The sequence below is a fragment of the Poecilia reticulata genome, chromosome 5 (assembly GCF_904066995.2).
Source record: "Poecilia reticulata chromosome 5, P_reticulata-male-v2, whole genome shotgun sequence".
In the NCBI taxonomy this organism is placed as follows: domain Eukaryota; kingdom Metazoa; phylum Chordata; class Actinopteri; order Cyprinodontiformes; family Poeciliidae; genus Poecilia; species Poecilia reticulata.
In genome coordinates, this window is record NC_088834.1 from 4,988,392 (window position 1) to 5,013,892 (window position 25,501).

A 25,501-nucleotide genomic window follows, 5' to 3' on the forward strand; every position below is an offset into this window, starting at 1 on the left:
TATTGTTTGGACCAATAAATAGGAATAAATAGCTTAACAAATAAAGGAGACAGGACAATAATCTGCAGTACCACAGGAGAGCAATAAGCAAGTTTAAGCCAAATGGGAAAAACAGGTTTATTTTTAAACTGGACCTCATTATCCTTCTACCACACATTTTGGTAGCTCAGATTCTTGGACACACCAGCAATAATGGATAGAAAACAAAATAAAATTCTGTATACAGGCAAAAACAAGTTTTAAAAAATATATATGTGGACAATCTAAATAACATGACATAACAGTAATGGTACAAAAGAGGTATGAGGTACACTTAAGGGGCGTACAATGTTCTCTTTTCTTGCCTCTTTTACATGATTTTAAATTTAGTGCAATGGAAACTCTTGAGTCCCTTTCATGTTTCAATAAGGCATACATGTGAAACTTAATGCGTCTTATTATAGCGAGACATGGAGAACATGTTACCGGTCCCTCTGACGGGTACATGAAAAAACTTATAGTTGCACTAGAAACATGAACACCTTCCTTCTTTTCTTTATCGAACATATTTATAACCCACAATCCTCTCTGTTGTAATAAAAACAATGATATAGATCTTTTATGAGCACATTCCATCAAAAGGTAACAAAAATTAACAAGCTACTACAGAACGTGTGCAACAGTCTTTCAAGTGCCTCAGGTGTCGTTATTTTTCATTCATTATTACCAAAGTAAATACTGCAAAAAGACTCTGTCGGGATCCAGTGCCATAAAGGTCCATTCATTTGTCTTCACTTCCTTCATGCTCCTTCTGTTAATGTCTGTCAACATATGTGTATCTAACAATGTAATTTCTGCTTTTTGTTTTTTATGGGTGTATTTTCTTTTTTTTTTTTTTTTTTTTACAGATTTCCATTCTCTTAATGCAGAAACATTTCTTTGGTTGCCTTAAATCCTCAGTTGCAAACCCACTTATTGATTGTGAAACTATTGGAGGCTTTGTATTTCATTAGATATAGGGAGTAACAACTTGGTGTGCCAATAAAACAATCATCTTTCAAAAGATTCAGTTCCAGCCTGGCTTTGGACATCAACAAAACCCCAAAAAATACTACAAGGATTTTTGTGCACATCACAAACAGCAAGTTTGGGAGAAATTTAATTCAGGGTTTTTTTTTAGTTTTTTTTTTTTAGCATGACTAAAAATCAACCAATAGTGATGGATGAAGCTGAACTAAAGAAAGGTAGGTCTTTTTGAGTCAGTGAAGGTGCTTTTTAAACCCGAGGCTTTTTGATGACAGTGATGTTTTCGTCTCCCGCCTCCTCCTCCTTCCAGGGTTTAGTCAGGGAGCTCGAAGTGACCAATGGGAAGGGCCTTAAAGAGTCGGCCCGACTGCTGCAGCAAATCTTATCAAGTCTCTGATTCGTGTCCTGCCAGCGGGATGATGAACACAGTGATGTCGTCGCCTGAGCCCAGTTTCTCATTGGGTAGCCGCCAGCCGCGCTCTTTTAGCACACCTCTGGACCTCATCAGCAGTTCCTGAGCTGCCAGTGTGTATCTGTGCAACACACACAGAGAGCACACATTCATTTCAGCAAGTCATCCACTTAAAAGTGAAAGAATAAACACAGTAAAACAAAATATGAATGTTATTGTTTATCTTACCTAAATCATGGTTTACACACCTTATTTTTATACTTAGCAGAAGCATTTTAAATATCCTACATCACAGCACAAGTCAACTGGTTAGGCTAAATATTTTGTTTTTAAGAATAAAAAGCTTAAAAAAAGTTGCATGTATGTACAAAAAACTTTCAAAATAATAAAAGAACTCTTAAATATCAGTTCTAACAACAGCTTAGAGAATGGTTTATAAAACACACAGTTAGAAGAATAAAGCAGGATTTGTCATCCCCTAGTGGACAAACTTGATACAACACATCTGAATTGAACAATTTTGTTTTACAGATAGTTTTCAGTTTTCAGACAGCAAAAGCCAGAACCAAAAATACAGTTTATGAAACTGTTTACCTCATGGGATCAGACGGGTCACAGCGTGATAAATAGGTGGAAACAGCTTCTGCCACTTCCTTGTCCGTTGTTACATCCCACAGTCCATCTGTGCCCATAACCAAGACGTCGTCTGGTCCGTGTTTGTTTTCATCCAGGTTGTAAACTTTCACCTGTGAACAGTGGAAACAACATTTTGCTAGTTTTATTTGACGGGAAAGAGAGTCAAAAATGTTTATGCTAAAATATCAAAGGTGATGGAATAGTTAGGCAAAATGCCAGATTTTCAAACTTCAAAAACTGGAACCATCATCTCCAGTGTTTAAATGTGACATAATCCTGTACAGTTCGAATGAGTTGCTGAATTGTACAGAATGTTGGGGGGAAAATATGAAAAAATAAATAAGATGGAATAATCTACTGCATAAGGGTGAACACCCTGAAACGACAATTTGTTTAAACTCATTTAGATTACTCATGTTCACAAACAAATTCCACATTATGTATTTTATGTATCAATGTATTTATGTATCATTCAGTAAAGAAATGTGTCAATTATTGGAAAAAACATAGGGCCTCAATAATACAATTTTTTATTTTATTTTATTTTTTTCCAAAAATTGAAGAAAACACAAAGGCAGGTGCCCAACGAAGCCGACAATGATCTGCTTTTTTCCCTGAAAGATAACAGAGGCTTGACGGAAATCTACCAAAATCTGGGAGAAAAAAATATGTATGACACGGGGGATTCCCAAAAAGCAAACAAAAGCACAACAACAACAACAACAACAAACAGACAGTGCTCTATGCTACATTTTTTAGGTGCTGAATCCTTCAAAGTGTTTTGGGTGCCACATCTGATTACAGAGAACTGCAGCCTTTGGAAACTGAAATGAAACCTCTCTTGTAACCCTCTGCATTTTGTTTTTACAACTTTGATAGGTTAATAAATATTAGCTTTTTTTCAGAACATGCTTGTTCAAATTGCTAACATGAAATCAGAGACACATTGTCTGAGCGACTTTTAATAAGCATGTGATGGTCAGATCATCTGTAAGCTCAAAATACTCAGATCATTTAATGATCCTGTGAGCTGAGTGAGGCTTGAAACAGGAAATGAGAAAGTGTGACCAGCAGATTCTCTATTTAGGTACATTTGTCCTACAATGACATATGATGTCTAAAAAGGGTGAACAAATAGGTTAGTACATAAAAAGACAATACACTTCTCTGTCAAGTGAGAGGCATGCAAAAATGTAGAATTGAGCTTAATTTAGCAAACTTGGTTTAACTGAATTTATTTTTAATTCTTGGTCATAATCAAGAAGGTTTTCTGTTATGGGAAACTGACTGCGGTTTAAACAGCCTGGGGCTTGTGGCTCTAAGTTAAGATGAGGAAATGGTTACAAAGGTAAACACACTTTCCTGTAAACAATTTTCACTGCACGGCTCATGTGACATTTCTTAGGTTTATTCATCTTACAAAGGATGCATACATTCAAATTTGATGTTTTGATTATTTCTACATGATAAAAGTTGCACTTATCCTTGAGCTTATACCAAGATTGAACATAGCTGTAATCACGTTCAGATCATTAATGTGTGGTAAACAGGCAGAATAATGCAGATCACTTTTTTTTCAATCACGTCATACAAGTCAATCCAGCAATCTCACGAGTATGACCTGTGTGTGCTTTTAGAGCAGGCAGCTGGGATTGTGGAATTAAAGATGCATTATCTATCCCTCGATAGCATTTATCTGAGCAATATGCACAAAATGTGTTGGGCATTTCCACAAAACCCAACAGTAACTGTCTGAGCTCTGTGTTGGGATTCCCATTCTGGCTGTCCCAAATGCATTTAGTGGTTAAAGTAGGTAGTTAGATGTTCTTCTGTTGCCACATTTAAATGAATGAGTCATTAAACAGACTCCTGCAGAACCTGATGGTATCCTGTGGAGGTAATGCAATCAGTTTAATTAGGTTTGCTGGAGCATGAACACATCTAATACATGAAGGACAGCAGATCCAGTAGTCCAGGGTTGGCATCCATTGTTTTAGTATATATATTTACATGTTATTATAGGCTGTATCAATAGTGAAGAAATGAAGAAAAGTTGATTTATCTATTTTAACATTTAGCAATTTACAGATAGCTCCATTAGAGCTCCACCATGGCTGATGAGTGGTTGGATATAAATGTTCTTCTCCAGACAGCTTCACATTATGACAACCAGAATATTGCTAAGCTATTATCTCTGATTTTTATCTATTTTTAAAATCCATATTGCAAAGAACCATACACTTTGCAAAAAAAAAATGTCAGTGGTGTACCAAAGTTGTTGAATTTTGATTTTTTTTCTTACCCCAATGGTTTTTATTGAACAGTAGCTCGACAGGAATGAAGGTAGGGAGAAAAAGAGATGACATGCAGACATGCAAAAGACATTTGAAATTTTTGTGTTGTGATAAATATTTTGTGGAAAACTATTCAATATCTTTGTTTATCTGCCAAATAAAGTTAGCTTTAGGTCTGCGGGGGGTTTTAAAAACTGGGATGGAAACCAGTCAACACTAGTATGATTTTGGGGAGGTTGAGAACCTTACAACAGCTAATGACCTCTAAACATAGACTTCTTTAGTTTTGTTGCATTTGACCTGTTAATTTATTTGAAGTTTATATTGTTTCTGATCGTCCCAAAATGATTTTAGCACTTTCCTGAAATCACAAGTCTGAGCAGAAAGAAAAGCAAAAACCAACCTCTCGGGCAGACCCTAAGGCCGTACTCAGAACTATTTTCTGATGTGACGCTGAAAAGGAAAGCTCAGGGAATGAGAGCTGTTTGATCTGATCTTAAACTGACTGAAGCCACTGAAGCAGAGACACGGAGGCGGCTCCTCCAGCGTAGCTGACAGGTGGCTGATGAAACTGAGACTCACCTCAGGGACGCATGACAGGAAGGGCTTGATGTAGATGTTGGAGTTGTACACCTTCAGGTCATGATCTCCCAGCCCACGAGTCACCCCGATTGTTGCCATTACACGAGCCTGCACACACGCATGGATACACACACGCACAGTCAGAATCACGTCAAACAGCAAAGTATTACAGGGTTTTTGTTCCAGGATGAGCTTACGTTCCCAGAAAATCCAATTATGAAGGATTATTAGAAGAGAGCATGCTCTTTCAGAGAATAATGAAAACACTGAGCAGGTCTCATTTTTGAGCAAGCAGACATGGCATTCAGAGGAAAAACTCAGGAGAAAAGAGAACGCTTTAAAATTGAAAATTAAAGAAACATAATCTGCTCCACTTTGATGAGAACAAATCATCCCAGGAAACAATGAAAATGGAAAAAAAACAATAAAAAAAACAATAAAAACCTCTCAAAACATTCTGATCAATACCAAAAAGAGTGACTTACAATGTCAATAATGTCACACTACAATTGTTAAGATAAAATTGCATATTTACATTCTGGATACTAATAAACTAATACAATTTATTATCTCTGGTTTCGAGGAGACACACTGTTATATGGTTTTTGGTTTCTTACCTTTTTCCCTTCTCCATATATCAGTGGGAACTTCAGATCATCTTCTACAATTGTCTTGTAAGCCCTGCAGTGACAAAGCAAACACCGGCTGATTAGATACGGGGACATTTCACTTGATTTGCGAACTTTCAGCCTAACTTCCTAGATTATACTCAAGATTCCCATGCAGCTACTTAGCTTGACATTTCTATGAAATATTGCTGATTAGAGCAGTCTTTAGCTTGGAAACAGATTACAGGTGATCATGTTATGAACACTTATGGGATGAGAGATGTGAAGTATGAAGAGTTTTACCAGCCAGTCATGGTGTGGTCTCTGTAGAGCATCTTCTTGCCCAGCTCACTGTGCTGGATCCTCCGAGGGAACTCAATGTGAGTGAACTCATTTCCCAGGAGTTCGGGCCTCAGGAAGCCCTGCAGGGTCACACATAATTAAAAGAGGCTGCATCAAACCAGAGAATGACAAGATTTAAGCAAATTATTTTCTAAAACAGGTTTGTGTGAGCGCAGAGTGAAACCTATAACAATAATGATGATAAAGAAGTCAGCTTGTTCTTGGGGAGTGTTATAGAGCTACTAAAGCAGACAACTGCTGATTTACAGACTGCTGTGGGATCAGCCTAGATTACTGAATGCTTGCCATTAAAATCTGAAAAGTGTCAGGGAAATGAAAAATGCAACAATACCAGATACTGTAACCGCTGTCTCTCTGATTCAGGGGTGAATTCATTAGTCATCGGAATGACTTCATTGTTTCGTATAATTATGGCCCTGAAGAGAGAAACGCAGAGAACAGAGCAAGAGTTTGGTCAGCAGTGAAGTTGCAAAAACAGAAAAGCTTACACAATGAATATTTACATGAGCTAAGAGCACTTACCTGCTGTCTCCAGCATTGGCTACATAGAGTTTTCCCATTAAATAAACGACAGCTAAGGCACAACAGCCACCAGAAATGGCATAGGAAGTTTTTTCCTTTTCAATGAGGTCATCCTGCGAGTAAAAAGCAGAAATAAAAGGCTTCAGATTTCTCAAAACATGATTTACAGTTCATGTTTTGAACTGTAAATCATTCTTTCCTAAAAAAAACCCAGCAAAGAACAAAGAAGCTTTGAAGAAAACATTTGCTTCAGGATGTTTATCGGCACTGTAATCAGAAACAGACAGTAAAACTGCACCAAAGGAGGATATGATTCCAGAGTCGCAGATTCAGTCAGAATAGCCGTTCATGTGAGAAGGATCTTAATATTCTGACAACTTCATAATACAGTTTCAAGACAATCCAGCCTATTTCCTTTCTGTATTTAACAGTGGTACCTTACAAAAACAGTCATGTGTTGACATTTTTTATTATTTTGTTACATTACAGATCCAACTCTCAATGTATTTGGTAGTTTATGTTACAAATAGCTGAATGTAATTCAAAAAGAAATCTGAAAAGTAAGTCTTGTAACTGTACTCCTTCCCTTTTACTCTGATACCACCAAATAAGATCTAGTGCAACAAAAGTCCACAGGTAATTTAATCTCTGTTTAAATACAGCTGTTCTGTGAAAAGGCTGGTCAGAAAACATTCTTGAACAAACCACTTTGTGAAGACCAAAAACAACCAAGCACACCAGAGACAAAGTTGTGGTTTAGATCAGAAACAAGTTAGAAAATAATTTCCAAGCCTTTGAACAACTCAAAGAGCTCTGTTCAAACCATCATCTGAAAGTGGAAAGCGATGTTTCAGTGATTGATATCCTCATTTTTGAGGTCCATGCACTTTAAGTGGCCCCTGTTAAACAGGAAGACCAGCGAGATAGAGGCTGAAAGCACGTCCGATTTCCCAAGTACATGGCTGGGTAGATACAAACAAAAGAGAATAAATATTGCAAAACGGACATAAAAAACAGCTATAAGACAACACTTCTGAGTCCTGATGTTATACTTGGAGGTGTATTAGGAATGAACTTCCACAATAAACTCTTCTTCTGTTACCAATTGCTGGATAAAGGCAGTTTGTAGCTGAATTATTGTTTACTTTTTAAAATCAGAACTGCTGCTCCTCAACTGCTCCACAAGCAAATAAGAGGCCAGATTTTCCCAAGACAGCTGCTGAGCAAAATTACAACAGTCTCAACCTCAGAGCCAAACCTACAGTGAAATGATTTATATCAAAGCAGTCATGTATTAACATGCACCAGTCCAAGTCCTTATGTAACCTCCTCTGTCAATATCTAACAGCAGAAGATAATTGCTGTTCATAGATGTCCTCTATTCAGTCTGACTCAGCTTCAGCTATTCTAAGTTTTTAAAAAGTTGAAAACAGGCAGAGACAAACCCCCAAAAAGTTGCAGCTTTATATGCAAGAAAAGGTGGTTCTTCAAAGTTTTGACCCAGGAAACTGAATACAAGCCCACACCACACTTTTCAGAGTTTTATTTGTAATATTTCCCACTTATGTCCTGTTTTGTGTTGATTTTTCATATAAAATCTTGAAAAAATGCATTCAGGTTTGTTGGGACAGCATGACAAAATGTGGGAAGGTTCAAGTGGCATTACAACTTATTTTCTAACACTAGTACAATGTGTCCTAATCCTCTCACCATCTGTTTGAAGGCGGTCTCTATGACTCCCATCACCAGGCTCTCCAGGCTGACGACCTTCTCCATGTGAAAGCGAACCGAGGCGTCGCAGACAGCGTCAGCGTCTTCCGCCGAGTCCTGCGTTCCTCCTTTTTTCGCCTCTGTCTGGAAGGGGCTGCCATTCTTGGCCAGGCAGATGGGAGGTGCACTGTTGGGATTCTCCAGTAGGTGGCAGATTTCCCCGAGGCCGTCTCTGATGATGCGGTGGAGAAGCTTGGACGCCATGATGGCAGCGCCAGAACCCGCATGGCCATCGAACACCCCCCAGAAGTGGAGAGGGATTCCTGTGTTGTCCTACAATCGATACATAGAAACATAAAATCCATTAAAAAGAAATCATACACGTTAATTTAGGAAAACATTCCTGTTTGTTGAGTTTAAAAAGAGCTCCATTTTGACATGAGTGTTGTTCAGAAATATGTTTAAGCTTTATGACAATGCTGAGGCCATCTCTTGCACATTCCAATAATCATTTCATCACAATTAATCTGATTGATCTGATTGTTTCAGCACTAATTGAAATGTATCATTTTAGCGCAAGAATAACAACAAAAAAAAAATCAATCTTCTTTGACGTTAATGGCAGCCCTCAGTCATATTTACATTGGCTCTCAGTGAGTAATGCAGAGACAAAGGAAAGAGTCTCCTTAGGGCTTTTGCTGCTTCCATATGATGCAATGAGTGATGGAAACGTGTTTGAACCTTCGTGTCTGCAGACATGTTTACAGGCCCAGTTAGCTTGGCTGACTGGTAAATAAACTGACTGGACATCTGCTTATCCCTCAGATGCTGCACGCAAGAGGGGGGAGGGCAGGACAAGGGATGATGTCATTCGTTTACTCCTAATGTAGGAGGCAAATGTGTGTGTATGTTTGAGTGTGACCTGAATAAGTACTGACTGAAAGATGTAAACAGGTGTTACATGGCCACAGATGGAGTTCATTACGCAGATACATTAGATTTTACACCGTTATTCTTACATTGATGGATACTCGCTATTTTTAACTGACGGACAACGATGATAACTGATAATTGCACCAGCTGGGTAGTTTTTCATTAGGTTTATGTGACTGTCAGACATTAAGCAATGGCAAAGTGTTAACTGTCTTCAGTAAATCTCAAATAGGACAAAATGTCCCAAGATGGCCCCTGTCAGAAGGATTCCACAAATTTGTTAAAATGTTGCCAATTTAAACTCAGCTGTTCCAAATTTATTTATAGAGGGTATTTAAAAAGTACCACAACTTTGAGTTGACAAAATTTCGACTAGTACAAAATGCTGTGCATTAGCAAACCTCGACTGATTCCTCTTTAACATTATGGAACAGCATCTGAATAAAGCAAAAATGTGACTTTGACTAGGCCAACCCAGAATCTCATTTATTTTGCCTACTTGGGGTGCTCAGATGGAGACCTACTGGTGCTCTTCAGATTGTTCTGCTTCAGATTGTTCATCTATCAGCTTGACTTTCTATCAGCTGGTCTTCAAGACCAGGATTTTCTGATTTCTCTATTATGGCAAGTTGTCCAGGTTTTGAAGAAGCAGAGCAGCCCCACACCAACACACTACCACCACCGTGTTTGACTCCAGGCGTGATGTTCTTATTTTGACAAACTGATTCAGTTTTATGTCAGATATTAGGGGGCAAATAGCTTTAACAAATCCACTTTTTACTCTTCTGGTCACAAAATTTAAGTCATGGTGATCGTCAGGGCGTTTTTTAATAAAAGAGAGGGCCCTGTGTGCAGTTTTCAGTTAGCATTGGTTTGACCTTTGAACTCTACTATGGACATAAGCTCTGTTCTGTCTGTAGCTGTTGAATCATGGATAATGACCTTAACTGAGAGAAGTGAGGAGTGCAGTGTAATGTGATTCTATTTAAGTGATTCAGTTGTGTGAGTTAAAAACCTCAGCTCAAACATGATCCTCAAATATTAGGAAAAATGAAACTGAATATTAGTTAGGGTGCTAGTTACAGCTTCATAACTTGCATGATTTTTGCTTGGCTTCATATTTCTGCTCTTTCCTCACAAGAAAGTTGATCAGACTTTTAATTGGGGATTTTTGTGTGTGTTCTTAAAAAAAAGTTCTTATCAAAGAATGGGTTAAAACCAAATCATGTCCCTAAACTACATGAATAGACACTGTTAGAGACTTTCAGTGAAGTTGCTTCAAAATATAAAACAATTTAAAGTGCATCACTCCAAAGCACCTAGCTGTGTAGGTCTGACTGAAATCTATTATCAACGCTGATTCCCTCCAGCCTTTGACTAGACCATTCATTCCTCGTTGGCTGTTTTTGCTCACCCCGTTGTCGTCTACCAGCGTGGAGTTTCGGTGTTTGCCGCTTGGTTTCCTCACAAACAGCTTCTCACAAGACGCCTGGTCTTCATTCAGCATGCTCTTCCCCGCATTGATCGCCCTGATGGAGGACGACACAATGAATTACAAAAGGAGCTTTGACTTTGATGATTCATAAAAATCATCCTGGTCCTTCTGACCACATTCTACAAAATGGTGGTAAAACTAAGTGAGGTACAGAGGAGGAAAAAGTAGGGCAGGATGCAGTCTTGTCCCAGAGGGAAGTCGTAGAAGAGATTAAGTGTTTTACGATGAGATGATGACGATGGTGGATAATGGCCTGAGAGTAATGCACTGTTTCATACTCAAGCAGTATCATCTGTCCTGTTGTGCATTGCAGCAGAATTTATTGAAACTGCTGGGGAGGAGAAAAAAGATGATAACGGGTTACAAAAGATTGCAACAGCATGCAGCTTTCTGTATTCTGATTTAATTTGTAATATTGTAGAATAAAGTAATATAATATCACTCTACACTTAGTGCTGACTTTGCAGACAAGACAAACTCCATTGATTGATTATTTTTCCCTTTATGAGAGGGGAATAGGCCGTAAACCCCAAGGCTTATATAATCATCCTAAATTACAAACGTGTTAGCAAACATTCACCGAATTAAACATCAGGAATGTGTGGAGTCAGATTCCTGGCCTCTTGGTAAATGAGAGAGTTCATTATTCATCCTGCAAATCTCTGTGTCCTCAAAGTCAAGAGGGAAAAATCTGTCTCTTCAGCTGAGCTGAGCTGGATGTTATTAAATTCAAGCCAGGCATTATTATCATACACTCCAATTTAACTCAAAGCTAATACAAAAATATCGATCAGAGGTGCTATAGTTTCCCGTGGAAACTAAAAGCTGCCTGGAGGAGAAAGGAAACTAAATTGGCAGCTATTCATGGTGTTTTGGAAACAGTGTAAAAATATCCACTGGCATGGTCAAGCTGCCACATGGGGTGAAGCTGGAAAGGCAGCAATGTGGGCTTCATACTGCTAGGTTATGTAACGTTTTCAAGCTTAATTATAGATAAATGCTACATTAGCACATCTATGCAGCTATTGAGCAATTTCAGTAATTTATTTATTGTCATGAAGTACCTCTGGGGATTTCTGCTGCTCCTGTTTTCACTGAAAGAGAAGTTAGAGAAACAGGATAGAAGTCCAAAAGAAATCTAAAACCTAGCCTGATGCTGGAAATGTAGATAAGAGCTAGGAGCACCATTGACTAAACCAAAAATCTTAGCTAATTACAGTCACATAAAATCATGGATGATTGTTTGTCAGATCAAAAAAAATAGTGTATGAGGTTGAAATGACCAAATCTGGATTACATAAAGCCCTGTCAGTGTCTAATCAGTTGAAAGCAGTGGACAGGCACCACCGTGTCCTGCACTGCGGTGCCTGCATTGGGACTAATGACGGTGAAGAATTTTAAACCTCCTGATTGTCGTCTCCGCTTTCTGCCGGGGCCGGGACTTTTTTTCAGAAATGCAGATGCATGACTGGCGAGAAACAACTCTTCGTCTGTTCTGCAGCATGATCACAGCGATTCTACAAGCACTCCTTCTGTTCGGCTCTGCGCTCCATATTAGTTGCTGTTCTATAGCTTCAGCTGAGCTTAGTGATTTTTTTTTAATTTATTTATTTTTTTTCACCAAGGTCATGTGGAAGGGTTGGCAGCATCGAGGCAGAAAATTGTCCAAAAGCTCGGAGCTTTGAAGAAAATTTGGAACAAATACAGAAGGCATGCTTTTGATTTGCTGTTACCAGATGGGTTTCTTCCATAAAGCCTTTTATAAACCTTTCCGAGAAGACATGATTAAATGTTCTCCTTTTTCTATATCCTGAATTTTCTGATTCACAATAAAAGAGTCAGTGATAATTTAGTCACATGAGCTCAGTGAGCTATAATTACACGTTGTTGTTTGCTGCGTGGGTGGATTTCACTTTAAACCTGCAGCTCCAGCCTCCGCTAGCATGTGCGTGAACTCCATCCCTTTGCTTTCTTTCTGTCAGATGACTGAAAACCAAACTGTTCACTGTCTGGAGAATCAGTGTTTCTCCTGCTATGCGTTATGCAAGGAAAGTTCAAAAAAGAGGAACTGAAGAGTTCCTGTGAATTCTTTTCTTGTGGCTGACGTGCTTTTTACGTGTGATGCAATTGCCTTTCTGCAGGCGTCATTTCTGAAACATTTTAAGGTTTATTTAAAACCACCTCTAAGAAAAAAAAAAAGAAACAGAAGACCTGACCAATCTTTAAGAACTACTTATAACATTTAGACATGTTCTCAACCAACTGTTTCCTGTTGGCCTAGTAACGGAGTAAAGCTACCTCTACTGGAAGTTGACTGATTGACAAACACTGCAGGAAAGGTTGCACAAAATTGTTCACAGCCCCATGAAAAACATGAAAGAACGAGACTCTTCATGCTCTGAATTCCTTTGCAGGAGGAGGAAGCTGCTTAGCAGCACATGAAGAAATGAAAGCCGACTGACAGGACAGGGCAAAGTACACACCCAAAGTGAAAACAGGCACTACTCGAACTTGTGCATAGTTGGGAACATAATGCAGCTGCTATGATTAGAGCATTCTGAACATGAACATTGTGTCCCACAGTAAATTTAGTCTGAACACAAGATGATATGAAGGATGAGGGTGTTAAAGTGACAGCTTTATATGTGAAACTGGTGCATACTTACAGCACATCTGCACCTCAAACATTGTTATTGACTTAATATTGTCTATCGTTTGTTTAAAATTACAGTAAAAATTAAAATATATTATTTTTTTACAGTCCTATCTTGGATAACAAAGGGAAATGGAGCATTAATAATCATGTTTTTGTATCAACATATATTTTCCTCTGTGCAGCTGTTTGTGTTGGCCTTGACTCTTTGTTGCTGTTCTCTGCCTGCATCTGTTATTTCATGAATCTTTAATCACATCACCTATGTTTTGTTGTCACTAATAAAACTTTTATGAGGTTCAAAGTACTTGTAGCTTATCTTTGATTTCAATTTGTTCTGCGATTGAAAGTAATAATTTTCATGCTCCAAAACAGAATAAACAGGAAGATGAAATTTATGCTCTTTATGTCTTTACGTCAAAGAAGACACTTCATTTCCCCACAACAGGTGAAAAATATATTTCTTCAGTTATCCTGCAACAGTTAACCAGTCCACACATAAAAATGCCTTCTATAGTCATGTCAGGCCAATAGAAAAAGCACAACTAACTTCTGATTGCCTCCAAAAATGCATGAAGTGTGAATGTAGGCCAGCAGGGCAGCCTCCAACTGGACAGCTTCCATCTGCACTATCTGGACATCACTGTTCATTCTCATTTGGGCACCAGGGGAAAAAAGTACTGAACAAAATGGACAAGACCAACACATGCTCCACATCAGTTGTGTGAGGATTAAAATGTCTGCCTGCTAGATTTAAGGTCCCTAAAGGCCAAATCATTCTAATTCTGATACATTACAATACCAATCAGTTTTGTATTCTCCATTTATCACACCTTGTTTTGTTTTGAACAAATGAACTAATAAGATAAGAATGAATCTATTAAATGAATAGTTCAGAACAGCTGAAATGGGGTTCATAGTCTGTCTGTATTAGCATTTTGATTTTGTATAAACCAACTAGATTTTCCAGGTTTATCGAAACTGAGCCAAGAGAGAAGTGAACCTCAGCCATCTTAAAAACAACCACAAGATAGAAATGTTCAGAGTGGTTGTGAGAATATTTCTGCTTTAAACAACAAACGACTCATGTTAATATTGTGTTGTTACAACTGAAACATCATTCAACCTATTTTTTGAGATCTTCGGTACTCCTGTGGCTCACAGGACAGCAGGGGATTAAGGTGTGTACCTTGGGCATAAGGTACACACCTTATACACCTTATGCCCAAGGCATAAGGTACACACCTTAAGGGGGTGTGTACCTTATGCCTTGGGCATAAGGTACACACCTTATACACCTTATGCCCAAGGCATAAGGTACACACCTTATGCCCAAGGCATAAGGTACACACCTTATGCCCAAGGCATAAGGTACACACCTTATGCCCAAGGCATAAGGTACACACCTTATACACCTTATGCCCAAGGCATAAGGTACACACCTTATGCCTTGGGCATAAGGTACACACCTTATGCCTTGGGCATAAGGTACACACCTTATGCCTTGGGCCGGCTCTGTTGTAACTAATACAGACTGACATGTCTGTAGGAACAACAAGCAACATTTTGTCATTGCAACAAACACAACTGTGCAGTGCAACAAGATTAAGTTTCCAGCTTGAAATGTATGATAGCAATAAGTGCATCAACAGTAATGTAGTGGGTGTGATTCACATGTTGGTAGTTGTATAATATTGTCAATGTTGGCCAGTAGTTAGTATTATGACATAAATGATACCTAGAATTGATAGAAAGCAGCATGTGTAAGTGTAGGGTTAGAAGCTGAGCTTTCCACTCAGAAGTAAAGTTGAGTTTTATCAACTTGTAAAAACCGTGTGCTCAGTTTTGATGCCTGCGCTCTGGACTGCACGAACTTTTAACAGCTTAAGCGTTGGCAGATCAGCTGATAATGCCGCATGCTGTAAACAGCACCAGCTCTAATGCTGCGATTACAGTTTCTGTGACTTATACACCAAAGTCGTTTGCTGCAGAGTGCGGCATGACTACTCAAGCTAAACCATAGCCTGATAAGGCCCATTCAGCCTTCTGGGAGGTCACGGTGTCCCTGCTGACTTTTTGTTTTTGTTTTGTATGAGTCAGCCTTTTTCCTTAAAAGTTCAACACTGAGTAAGGAGCAGCCCACAAACTGGTGGACTGAGGCTTGTCTCACACACAAACACACACATGCAATAGTTTGGAATGTTACAGAGTGGTTTTTTTGTCTGCAGGAGTCAGTTAGCAGTAAATTCTGCTATCTGCTGATACAGGAATCACAATCTGCTTTGCATTTCCACACGCACAAGTGATCCATTTTTTTTGTGTGTGCATGAGAAAAAGACGCAGGCATGCAGAAATAGCAAACATCTCTTTACAATCGCATAGCTGCTATCAGATATTGTGGCCAAAATGTTTCAGAATCAAACCGATCAGATGTGACGGCAGCCTGAACGCAAAGATATCAGACCTCACTGGTGTCTAATCAGCTCAGATGTGGACAGAGATAGCACTGTCCACCACTCTGGTCATCACTGGGCTGCTGCAGCGCGTCGGAGCTGCTGCTGCAGCAGCAAAACCCCTCAAAAGGCCTGTCATTAAATTTACCCCACACATCAGTGACTCATTTGCAATAGATTTAATAAACGTCAGGGGTCTGAATAATACACGGATGCACTCACTCTGCGTATCCCGCCCCCCAGGGAAGCCTGGTGCCTCTCTTTAGCGTGACCACCGGCCGTGAGGCGTGTTCGGTGGAGTACTGCAGGAGCTCCGGGGTGAGGTCCAAGAAATCCGGCCGGCCGTAAGGGAAGCGATGCGGCAAGCCCTCCTGTCCGCTGTTCTGGCCTCCACCTGAGTGATGGTTGTGGTGGTGGTGATGTCCGTGAGGCATCATCCCTCCGACCAAGTTGGACATCGCGTTTTTAACTTTGCTGATCATCTTCGGCACCCCGACCAAAAAAGAAAAGAAAATAAAAAAGGAAAAAGGAAAAGAAAGATCCAGGCGGAATAAAATTACACGCGATGCGATATCACGGTGCAAACGGACAGGGGCGAAAAACAACAGCGCGTGAAGACGGCGACGGCAATCATTTCAGGAAGCGATTGTTTTCCTCCTTGGACCCATGTGACAGCTTTCAGAAAAGCAGACGCGAGGTTTTCCTCATTCAAACGGAATAAAAAAAGCCTCCTTGGCTTGCGCATGGGCCGTGATCCGGCAGGAGGCTGTGGATCATCTGATAGGGCTGGGCTTCACCGGGATGTGCAACCAACCGTGAAACATTCACAGGCACCCAGATATCTGGATGGCAAATCTTTAAACTTCTTCTGATATTACATTTTAGACTTAAGTCTGTTTTTACTTCACAAATCCCCCTCTGGCCAAGATAACGGAAGGTCTGGTTGACACTGACAGGAATATAGTTCAGTTACTTTCTGATTCTTTGTGATGTAACTCTGCTGTATCTTCAACTTCCGCCTTTCTGGCTCACCTATAATATGACATCTCATCTGGTTGAGGATTTCAAACACCTCCATAATAATAATAATAATAATAATAATAATAATAATAATAATAATAATAATAATAATAATAATAATAATAAAAATGACATAACAAGTTACGTAACCAACAATCCTCTAATATCTCAGTCAATATTACAAATTCAAACTGTTTATAGGATGGGAATCTACAGAAGCCTTTCCGTGTAATTATTCTAGAGGTACAATTATTAGTGCCACTGGTGCCTTGCATTAAAAAAGTCCTGGGTTCAAATCCCAGCAGGGGTCTTTCTGCATGTTCTCTCTGGGTTTTCTCAGAGTACCCCAGCTTCCTTCCACAATCCTAAATCTGGTGACATGAAGTTGTAAACTGTTTGTCACAGTGCTAATAAGAATGGAAACTAGGAACTGTAGTGAAACGGCCATGGCAGTATTATTCTGTGTGGATGTGTTTCTGCAACAGGAGCCTTTTAACTAAGATGGGTAAGAACTCCTGAACAAATCATTTTTGAAGAATTTAGCACCTATTTAGTTCACCTAAGTTCAATTTATTAATCTCAATGGGAAGCAAGTCATTATGGGTGTGAACAAGTGAAGAGAGGTACAAATTTCAGTGTTTAAAAATTTAAAAATTAAACATCAGACCAAATAAACAGACATATATTTAAACAGTTATCAAAAGTATAGAAAATCATGTTAATAACTCCTTTTGATATTCACATAAAGTTTAAATACATTGCCCAAGGAAAAATACATAAACTAAGATTTAACAATCCTGTAGGGTCATTAATAGTTGCTCTTTTTTCACCCAACAATGTAAAAGCACATACATGACACCAATTTCAGAACTGTCAAGATTTGAACCCAAACAGGTAGAGAAAGATATTGTATATTCTGAAAAAAACATATTTTCTTTCAGAAGATTTTATAATCCTATTTATCTTATTAAAATTGTATTTACTTCATTAATTCTTCAAAAAATGCAATAATTGGTATTTCTTTTGTTTTTAATTATTCCAAAATAGGCTGCATTACGTTACCTGTTTGGTTAAATAAAGAAAGGAAAACATTTTCTATTCTTGAGGTGCATCCTGCAATGTTGGTGACGCTAACCAAGTTAAGCTAAACTTAATTCTATAGAAAACTATATTTTATTTTATTTTTCTTTTGCCAACTCGTTGCGAAGCATTAAAATACATTCTCTCAGAGTGGGATGGTCACCTGTGGGACTGATTGGTGAAGATGCTGTTTGACCGAACATCATCAGGCTGTTTGGTCAACAGCCTGTTGATCGAACATCATCAGGCTGTTTGGTCAACAGCCTGTTGATCGAACATCATCAGGCTGTTCGGTCAACAGCCTGTTGACCGAACATCATCAGGCTGTTTGGTCAACAGCCTGTTGACCGAACATCATCAGGCTGTTCGGTCAACAGCCTGTTGATCGAACATCATCAGGCTGTTCGGTCAACAGCCTGTTGATCGAACATCATCAGGCTGTTCGGTCAACAGCCTGTTGACCGAACATCATCAGGCTGTTTGGTCAACAGCCTGTTGACCGAACATCATCAGGCTTCTCACCAATAACGTCATGCAGTTTTTTAGTCCTTTATTTAATGTCACCTGTACATTGCATATTTTTAAAAAAAAAATCTTTTAAAAATTAGTTTTATCTCAACAACAGTAACAAGTTTTGAATTGAAATATTTTCCTATTTATTATTTTTTCTTTTTAAAACTTTTGTAGCATTTTCTAAGCACTTCTGTGTGACCAGAGATGTACTTCTGATGATTTCTTTTTAAGCAAAAAACATTCATGATCAACAATAGCAAATGAGAAGGAACATTACTGTCTGGTTTCCTCTTGCAAAGGGAAAGAACAAAGAAGCATTATTCTGGTAAAATGTTGCCCCCCAGTGTACATGGACTTAACAACAACTTTAAATAAAGACACTTGAATTGTAGGCATTCTTCAAATTACAATAAAGAACTTCCAAATTACAATCAACCCAGTAGGCATTAAGTGGAAAAAGAAGGCGTTTATTTCATTGCTCTCATCACACTCAATTACTTCAGTGTTTGGCTGAGCAAAGGAAGCACAATGAGAAGTGCTTGTTTGTTTCTGCATGAGTGGAGCCTTCATGAAGAGCTTGCTGTTGAGTTAGATAATTTATTTTGTTGTTTTTTATTTTCATTTGAGAACCGAGCATCTATGATGGCTGAAGGACAGCAGACAAATTGAAAAGCCCCTACAGCACAATGTGCTTTAACAAGAACTTCCTTCTATGGGCACTCAGTCGCCTGCAAAAGTATGCAGTCCTGTTGAACTTCTGTCACATTGCAACCACAGACGTAATTGTGTTTTATTGGCATTTTCTGCCTTATCATCATGAGAAAACATTAGAAGGAAGGCATTAATTCTGCTTCCAGAAACAATGTAGTGAGTTTAGCAGACATGTAGAAGACTCCAGGTTTTTGATGTGGCTCATCTTCATCACTAAGCCTACAGTAAGAGCTACAACTGAAAGATGTTTTGCAAAAGTAATAAGCAAATATTTCATTCTCTTGATGTGCCGAGCTGCTTTAAACAAGACTTGCAGTTGTAATTTCAGTGAAACATGTTTGTACTGAGTTGGGGAACTGAACACCATTATTTTTTTCTTTTTAAAAAATTTGTAGCATTTTCCTTTCACTTTATGGTTAGGCAACAGTTTGTGTAGGTTTATAAAATAGCATTCCAATAAAATACAAAGAATTTTACAATGAAGCTCTCATAAGTTTGATTCTGCCAGAGATTATGAGTTGATTGTCACATTCTGATATTTATTTTTCAATTTGTTTCATTAAAAGCCAGCCGTAGTCGGATCAAGTGGCAGTCGTGTTTCCTTTTAAAGGAAAACTACGACTATGAGTCACACACGGCCAGTCGTATTGACAGGACTGTTATTTCTCTTCATCGTCAAATAAACTGATCCACATAAAATGCTGAGTCACAAATGTAATTTAGAATGTTATAACAAATCAGCTATATCACCATAAATCACATGGTGAGTGTTTTGTTTGAATTCTTCTTAAATTTCTAGTAATGGCTTTTAAAGATGTTGTTGAGCTATTTTTATGTCAAAGTTTATAACGTGAACTTTAATAAGAGCCATCTATTTAACTGTTATTTATTTATTTATTTATTTATTTATTTATTTATTTATTTATTTATTTATTTATTTATTTATTTATTTATTTATTTATTTATTTATCACAGATTATGCAAAAGAATTACTGCCATAAATAAATAAGACGCACTTCTGTAAGTTTACCAGTAGATGGAGCCAAACAGCCACCAATAAAAACTCATTTTAAGTAGAAAATGCAAATATATATTCTGTATGTATGTTTGTTGGCATATTTAACACTTGAGATTATGTAAATCCTGTATTTAATAAGTGACTCAGACAGTTGAACATGTTCTTAGGCTTCCACATCTTTTCTCTTTAGCACATTTTCATGACTCTTTTTTTTACAGCAGCTGTTGTATTGCAGGCGGTCTACAACACCACATGCTGGCGAGTGATAAAAAGAAAGCTGAAAGATTTCCTTTGCCTCAAAGCATGATTTCTTTTCCTCTTTGATTTTATTCCCTCTCCTCAAGATAAAGTACTCCCAACACAGAGAAGCAGTGGATAAAGATTTAATCTCTTTCCTGATGAATGACCCTCTGCTTCTCTGACAGCAGGTGCTGAGGCACACTGCTCTGCTGTGAGAAACACTGAGATGTTTCTGTGAGTCGTTTAGCTTTTCTGTCTTTGTTTCTGTAAAAGGTGCCTGCACTGCACACGGTCGACCCAGTTTGGGAAACCTCTGCTGAGAAGAGATATTTGATAACCTGTGGAGACAAGTTAAAAGTCAGAGTCATCTCGGGTTCATGTATCATTGTGTGACAGATCAATTTCCCCGGCTTGTGTTTTCAATCAAACTAGATGTTGCTCACAGTTCTGCATGTACTGTTTCTGTTATGTTTTACCTTCATTTAACAAAGTTGATTATTTTTAATACACAATTCCCAAATGTGTGAGAGTGGAGTGGGAGCATATCACATAGCTTTAATGAATTTTGAAAAATGACTGATGTGCTAGTGTTATTGAGTTTGGGATTTTCTTCAGCCCACAGGAGGGCCAGAGATACACACCAGGACAAATATTTGAAATAGTGAAAGTTTGAGAATGTCTTTCAACTTTACAAATTTAATACCTACTAATTTCTCATCAGTGATCAGGACCGATTTTGACTGATGGTACTATATCTCTGCCAGCATAAAACATATGGTGATGGTGTATGTGCTGCCCTGTGCTGAACTGGAAGGTTGTCCAGGCTGCAGACCACAGGCATAACTTTGTAAAGGTCTTGGGTTGTTTGAGCCTGTTTTGTTGTTTTTGTGTTTTGTCTCTTTTAGTTCTGCCTTGTTTCTATTTACTTGAGTGCCTTCTTAGTGATTGTAGTTATGTTTATTTCTTGTGTTTACTCTAGTTTGTATTATGTTTCTTATGTCTACTTATTTTGTTAAATTCATGTCCTAGTCCTCAGTGAGCTCTCCCTCGCCCCTTGTGTCACTTCTTCTTTCTCTCTCTGTCTCTCCAGCCTGCCTTCTGCTCTCTCCCCTTCACACCTACAACCCATTAGCTCATCAGCCCAGGTCTTTTGTTCAGCATTCAATCTCCCAGTACTTAAGCACCTCATTCTCAGTTACTTCTTGCTGGTTCCTCCCATTATTTCCCCATTTAACCATGTGTACTCCCTGTATCTCCTTGCTGTGTTTTGTCCTGTGTGGATTATGGTTTTTGTTTTGGCCTGGCCGGCTGTGGTTTTTATAAGTTTCATTAAATCTTCAAATTCACTTGACACTTCAGTCTCCCTGCATATGGATCCACTATATCCTCCAGCAATCATGACAGACATAGTGTAGCTTAAGCAATAATAAAAATGACAATGGTTAAAGAAAGTAATTAATAACTTAACAAGGGTGTTGATTACCAGATTGGTTTGGATTACCTTGTTCTAATAACTTAGATCATCATTTAAAAGCTGCATTTTGCGTTTATGTATCTGACAATAACGTTTGTTTAATGGTGTAAACGATTTAAGCTAAAACAGATTACATCTTTAAGGGAGAAATACTTTTCCACCACATCGTATAGGGCATTAAAAGCTATCTGATAAATGAACAGACAGCCTTTTAATGTTGACTCTCCTTTCGTGTTATCGTCAGACATTTATCGTTAAACCTAAGCCGGCGCTTTATTTCTAAACTGTACTTTTCCAAATCTACCTAAGTTGTCTGTGGTTGTTTTGCAGTGTAATATTGCTTGCTGTAAAGATGTGTGTGTGTGTGTTTTTTAAGATGTACTCTCAATGTTCTCTCTAAATTGAGCTCATATATTCTGAGTTTATGTGGGCATTATTTCTTTCTTTATGGATGGAGCCTCCTTTGGCTCGACTCAGAGTGTTGCTGAAGTCGGAAACTCCATTATCGGGGGCCCCTGATGAAAACCTGTTAATGGCCGTTCAGTTAGGCTTGAGGTCGAGAGAGCGACCTGGCAGTGCAGCCACACACAAAGCCATAAAGCCTGATGTAGGGGCCTCTCATCGAGCGTCCGCGGCTCAGGAAGAATAACTGTACCGGTGTCTGCAGACCTGTTGAATTAAAGGGGGCATTAACTGCTGCATCCTCTGCATTATTGATGGAGAGCTCCTTTCCCGAGGCCATAATGTCGGTTATTTTTCCCCTTGCAATTTTCTGGTAGACGTCTTGCTGTCTTCAAACCCACTTCTGCAGAGAGCAAAGAGAGGGTTCAGGCGAAGTGCTCGGCCTTCTCCCCGCAGGTTGCTGTTATTTTAAACTAAGCTGCGGACCGCCGCAATCGATGCAGAGCTGCAGAAACCCCATACAACAAGTCATGTTGCATGCGTGAAATGAGAGTAATCACAGTATGACAAGCGTGGTGTGATGAGTGTTATGCAAGATGCCACCTACACTGACAACACAAACGGAGGTGGTGAGATTTCCTCCTAAAGGTGCCAAATCACATGGTGCCTGGAGTGTTTCTTCATGAGGTGTGACCCCAAAGAGACAAAACCAGAGATTTTCATTCTGCTTTGATGCCAAACGCTTCCTAACAGGGATTACCTCATGAGTCACCCCCGCTGCCACCTACAGTACACTTGTTGTCGAGTTTCTCCAACAAGCGCTCACGCTGCTGGTTTTATCTGCTCCTGGCCAGCTTGAGGCACCTCACCACGCCGCTGACCTCATCCTGTCAGATGATTTAACGAGCAGAACCTTGTCACAAACCGGTGCGTCTGGGGACTGATGGGGCAGCACCACACAATGCCCGAAAGATTAATGAGGTCATCTTCACCGCCCAGCGAGCGTGAGAGACACTCGGTGGGGAAGAAAGAAACTTGATGACTTTGGGAACCGTTTAATATAAATGACGCAAAGAGAATCAAAAATAACAGCCTCAGTATTCATGGACAGTTATGTGGTGATGTGAAGCCCGGCTCTGGTCTACTTACCTGCTTTGAATTTTATAGCTCAGCCTAGTCGATGATAATGAGCTGACATTTTTTTGTACTCGGTCAGCAGGGATTGGTGTGCTCTGCCCTTTGATTCGGCTTCCATGTGTGGGATTCCAGTTGCATGTGTGTGTTTGTGTGTGTGAGGAAAATGTATATGAGCTTTGGTTTTATGATGATAACATTCTTAAGGGCAGTCCCAAATCAATTCACCTGAAGTCCAAATGCTTGACTTCCATCTCTGTAGGCCTTTTCAAAGGTTGCTATTGATTGTTCCAACCTTTACCAGATTTTTGAAGGGATAGACGAAAGAGATTGTTCCAGAAATGGAGAGATGATAATGCAATTAAGAGGGGGAAGGCCTTGTAGAGTAAAGAGTAGTACTGAATGAGAGTGGAATCAGAATGATAGTGTGTCTTTTTCCTATATATACTATTAAAAGTTACAAATAACTTCAAATGAAAGTCCAAGTGCTGGAAAATTGAAAAGCTCAACACTGTTGTCACCTTGTGGTTAATAAAGTAGATGGACCAGAAGCTGAAAGTCAGCGAACTGAAAAAATCCAGAAGAAGCTGTTCATATTTTATAAAAAAAAAACAATCAGAACTTTTGTTTGACCATAAAAATGCTTGGTTGCATGAGGATTCATTTTCCAGTTCCTTCATTTGCTCCAAAAAATAAAAAAATAAAAAAATACGGAAATCAGTATCAACTAGTAAAACCCCAATTAGTGGCACTGTAGAAAAACAAGGATTTGACTATCATATGCAAATACACATATTAAATCAAGTTATTTATAACTTTATAATAAATCATGTCTCTTATACGTTAAGCTACTTCGGAAAGGACAAAGATCTGTAAAGGGCACAAAACAGATTAATGAATGATGGAAGAGTTGCAGCAGACAGAATTTGGCAAACATAAAAACTAAATACCTCCAACAATTATTTGACGTTTATCAATCTAAGTTTAATCTTAGCACAGAAATGGGTAAAATATAACCATAAAAAACTGGCTGATTGGGTGTGCTGTGGTGGTGCAGGGGTTAAGCACAACCCACATATGGAGGCCTCAGTCCTCAACGTGGTTGTCGCAGGTTCGATTCCTGGCCTGACAACCTTTGCCGCATGTCTTCATTCCCCTTCTCTCATTATCAATGTCAATTAACTATCAAATAAAGGCCATTAGAGCCAATAAAACCTTAAAAAAATGGTTGATTAAATTGAAATGTGCTAAAAAGCAGCTACATTTTAACAAGTCTACATGTTCCACAATAGACAAGGTTTGAACTAAGTCAAAATGTTTCCACATATGACACACTGAGGTTGATTTTACCTTATCAAATCGATCTGAAGAGCTTTTGAAGTGGAAAAGTGGTCAGAGGAGGAATCTTCTGAGATAATAATGACTTGAGAGAGAAAGTGAATGAAGGAGGAAGACTAAGATCAAAGGTCTGAGAGGATACCAGGAAGAGGGCATATTTACAGTTTAGCAGTTAGAAACAAGAGGTCTAGAATACATCATCATTTCAATCTGAGAGGGGAAAATCTAAGAGACAGCTTCAAACTTTGTGAGATAAAAAGAAAACACACTGGAACAAGTAAAACTGGGATTAGCATCTTCGGTTGAGCTTTTGTAAAAGATTTGCAGAAAAATAATATGTACAAATTTGAACCTAAAACTGTTTTTTTTTTAAATCAACATTACCTTTGCATATTGGAACTCAATTTCCTCCACCAAGATATTCAGCTAACATTTTTAACCTCAAACTAAAAACAAAACAATTATGAGTGCTAAATAAAACTACTTTATCAATCGGTTTTGCTTGAGATCATCTGGTATCTTGTCTCTGTTTATTTTTGTTTCTCACCAGTTACTCAGATTAACTACTGAACATACTGTAGACTGAGGCCTGATAAAAACATTCAGAGAATTGCCCAATCGCCTATTTCATGATTTAGTTTTTATTATAAGAAACAGCTGAACAGTCGGTTTGCAAAGGTCCTTTAGCACAAAACATTTGGCAGTCATTTGGTAGATGTTAAAAATATTTTGTGCAAAACTGAGTTAAATGACAAAGGATAATGTAATGTCAATATTTTACCATCGTTGACAATTTATACCTTTTTATTTCATTTATTTATTATTTCAATTATATTTATCTTCCTGAAGTGATTCAGTGCCAGAATTACAGAAAGAAAATTGTCTTTCTGGATAAAATACAACAA

At 38.6% G+C, this 25,501-nt stretch overlaps 1 protein-coding gene across 1 annotated transcript; it reads right to left on the reverse strand.

Annotated features, from left to right (window-relative positions):
* Positions 1 to 103: 103 nt before the first annotated feature.
* Positions 104 to 16,541, reverse strand: ppm1j (protein phosphatase, Mg2+/Mn2+ dependent, 1J). Its single transcript, XM_008408937.2, has 10 exons — positions 15,889 to 16,541; positions 10,480 to 10,594; positions 8,133 to 8,465; positions 6,423 to 6,535; positions 6,232 to 6,316; positions 5,841 to 5,959; positions 5,547 to 5,610; positions 4,930 to 5,037; positions 2,012 to 2,163; positions 104 to 1,538 (listed from the first exon to the last, which is right to left on the reverse strand). Exons 1-10 carry the CDS (start codon positions 16,146 to 16,148, stop codon positions 1,391 to 1,393), a joined length of 1,497 nt encoding a protein of 498 aa, XP_008407159.1. The 5' UTR covers positions 16,149 to 16,541; the 3' UTR covers positions 104 to 1,390.
* Positions 16,542 to 25,501: the final 8,960 nt, after the last annotated feature.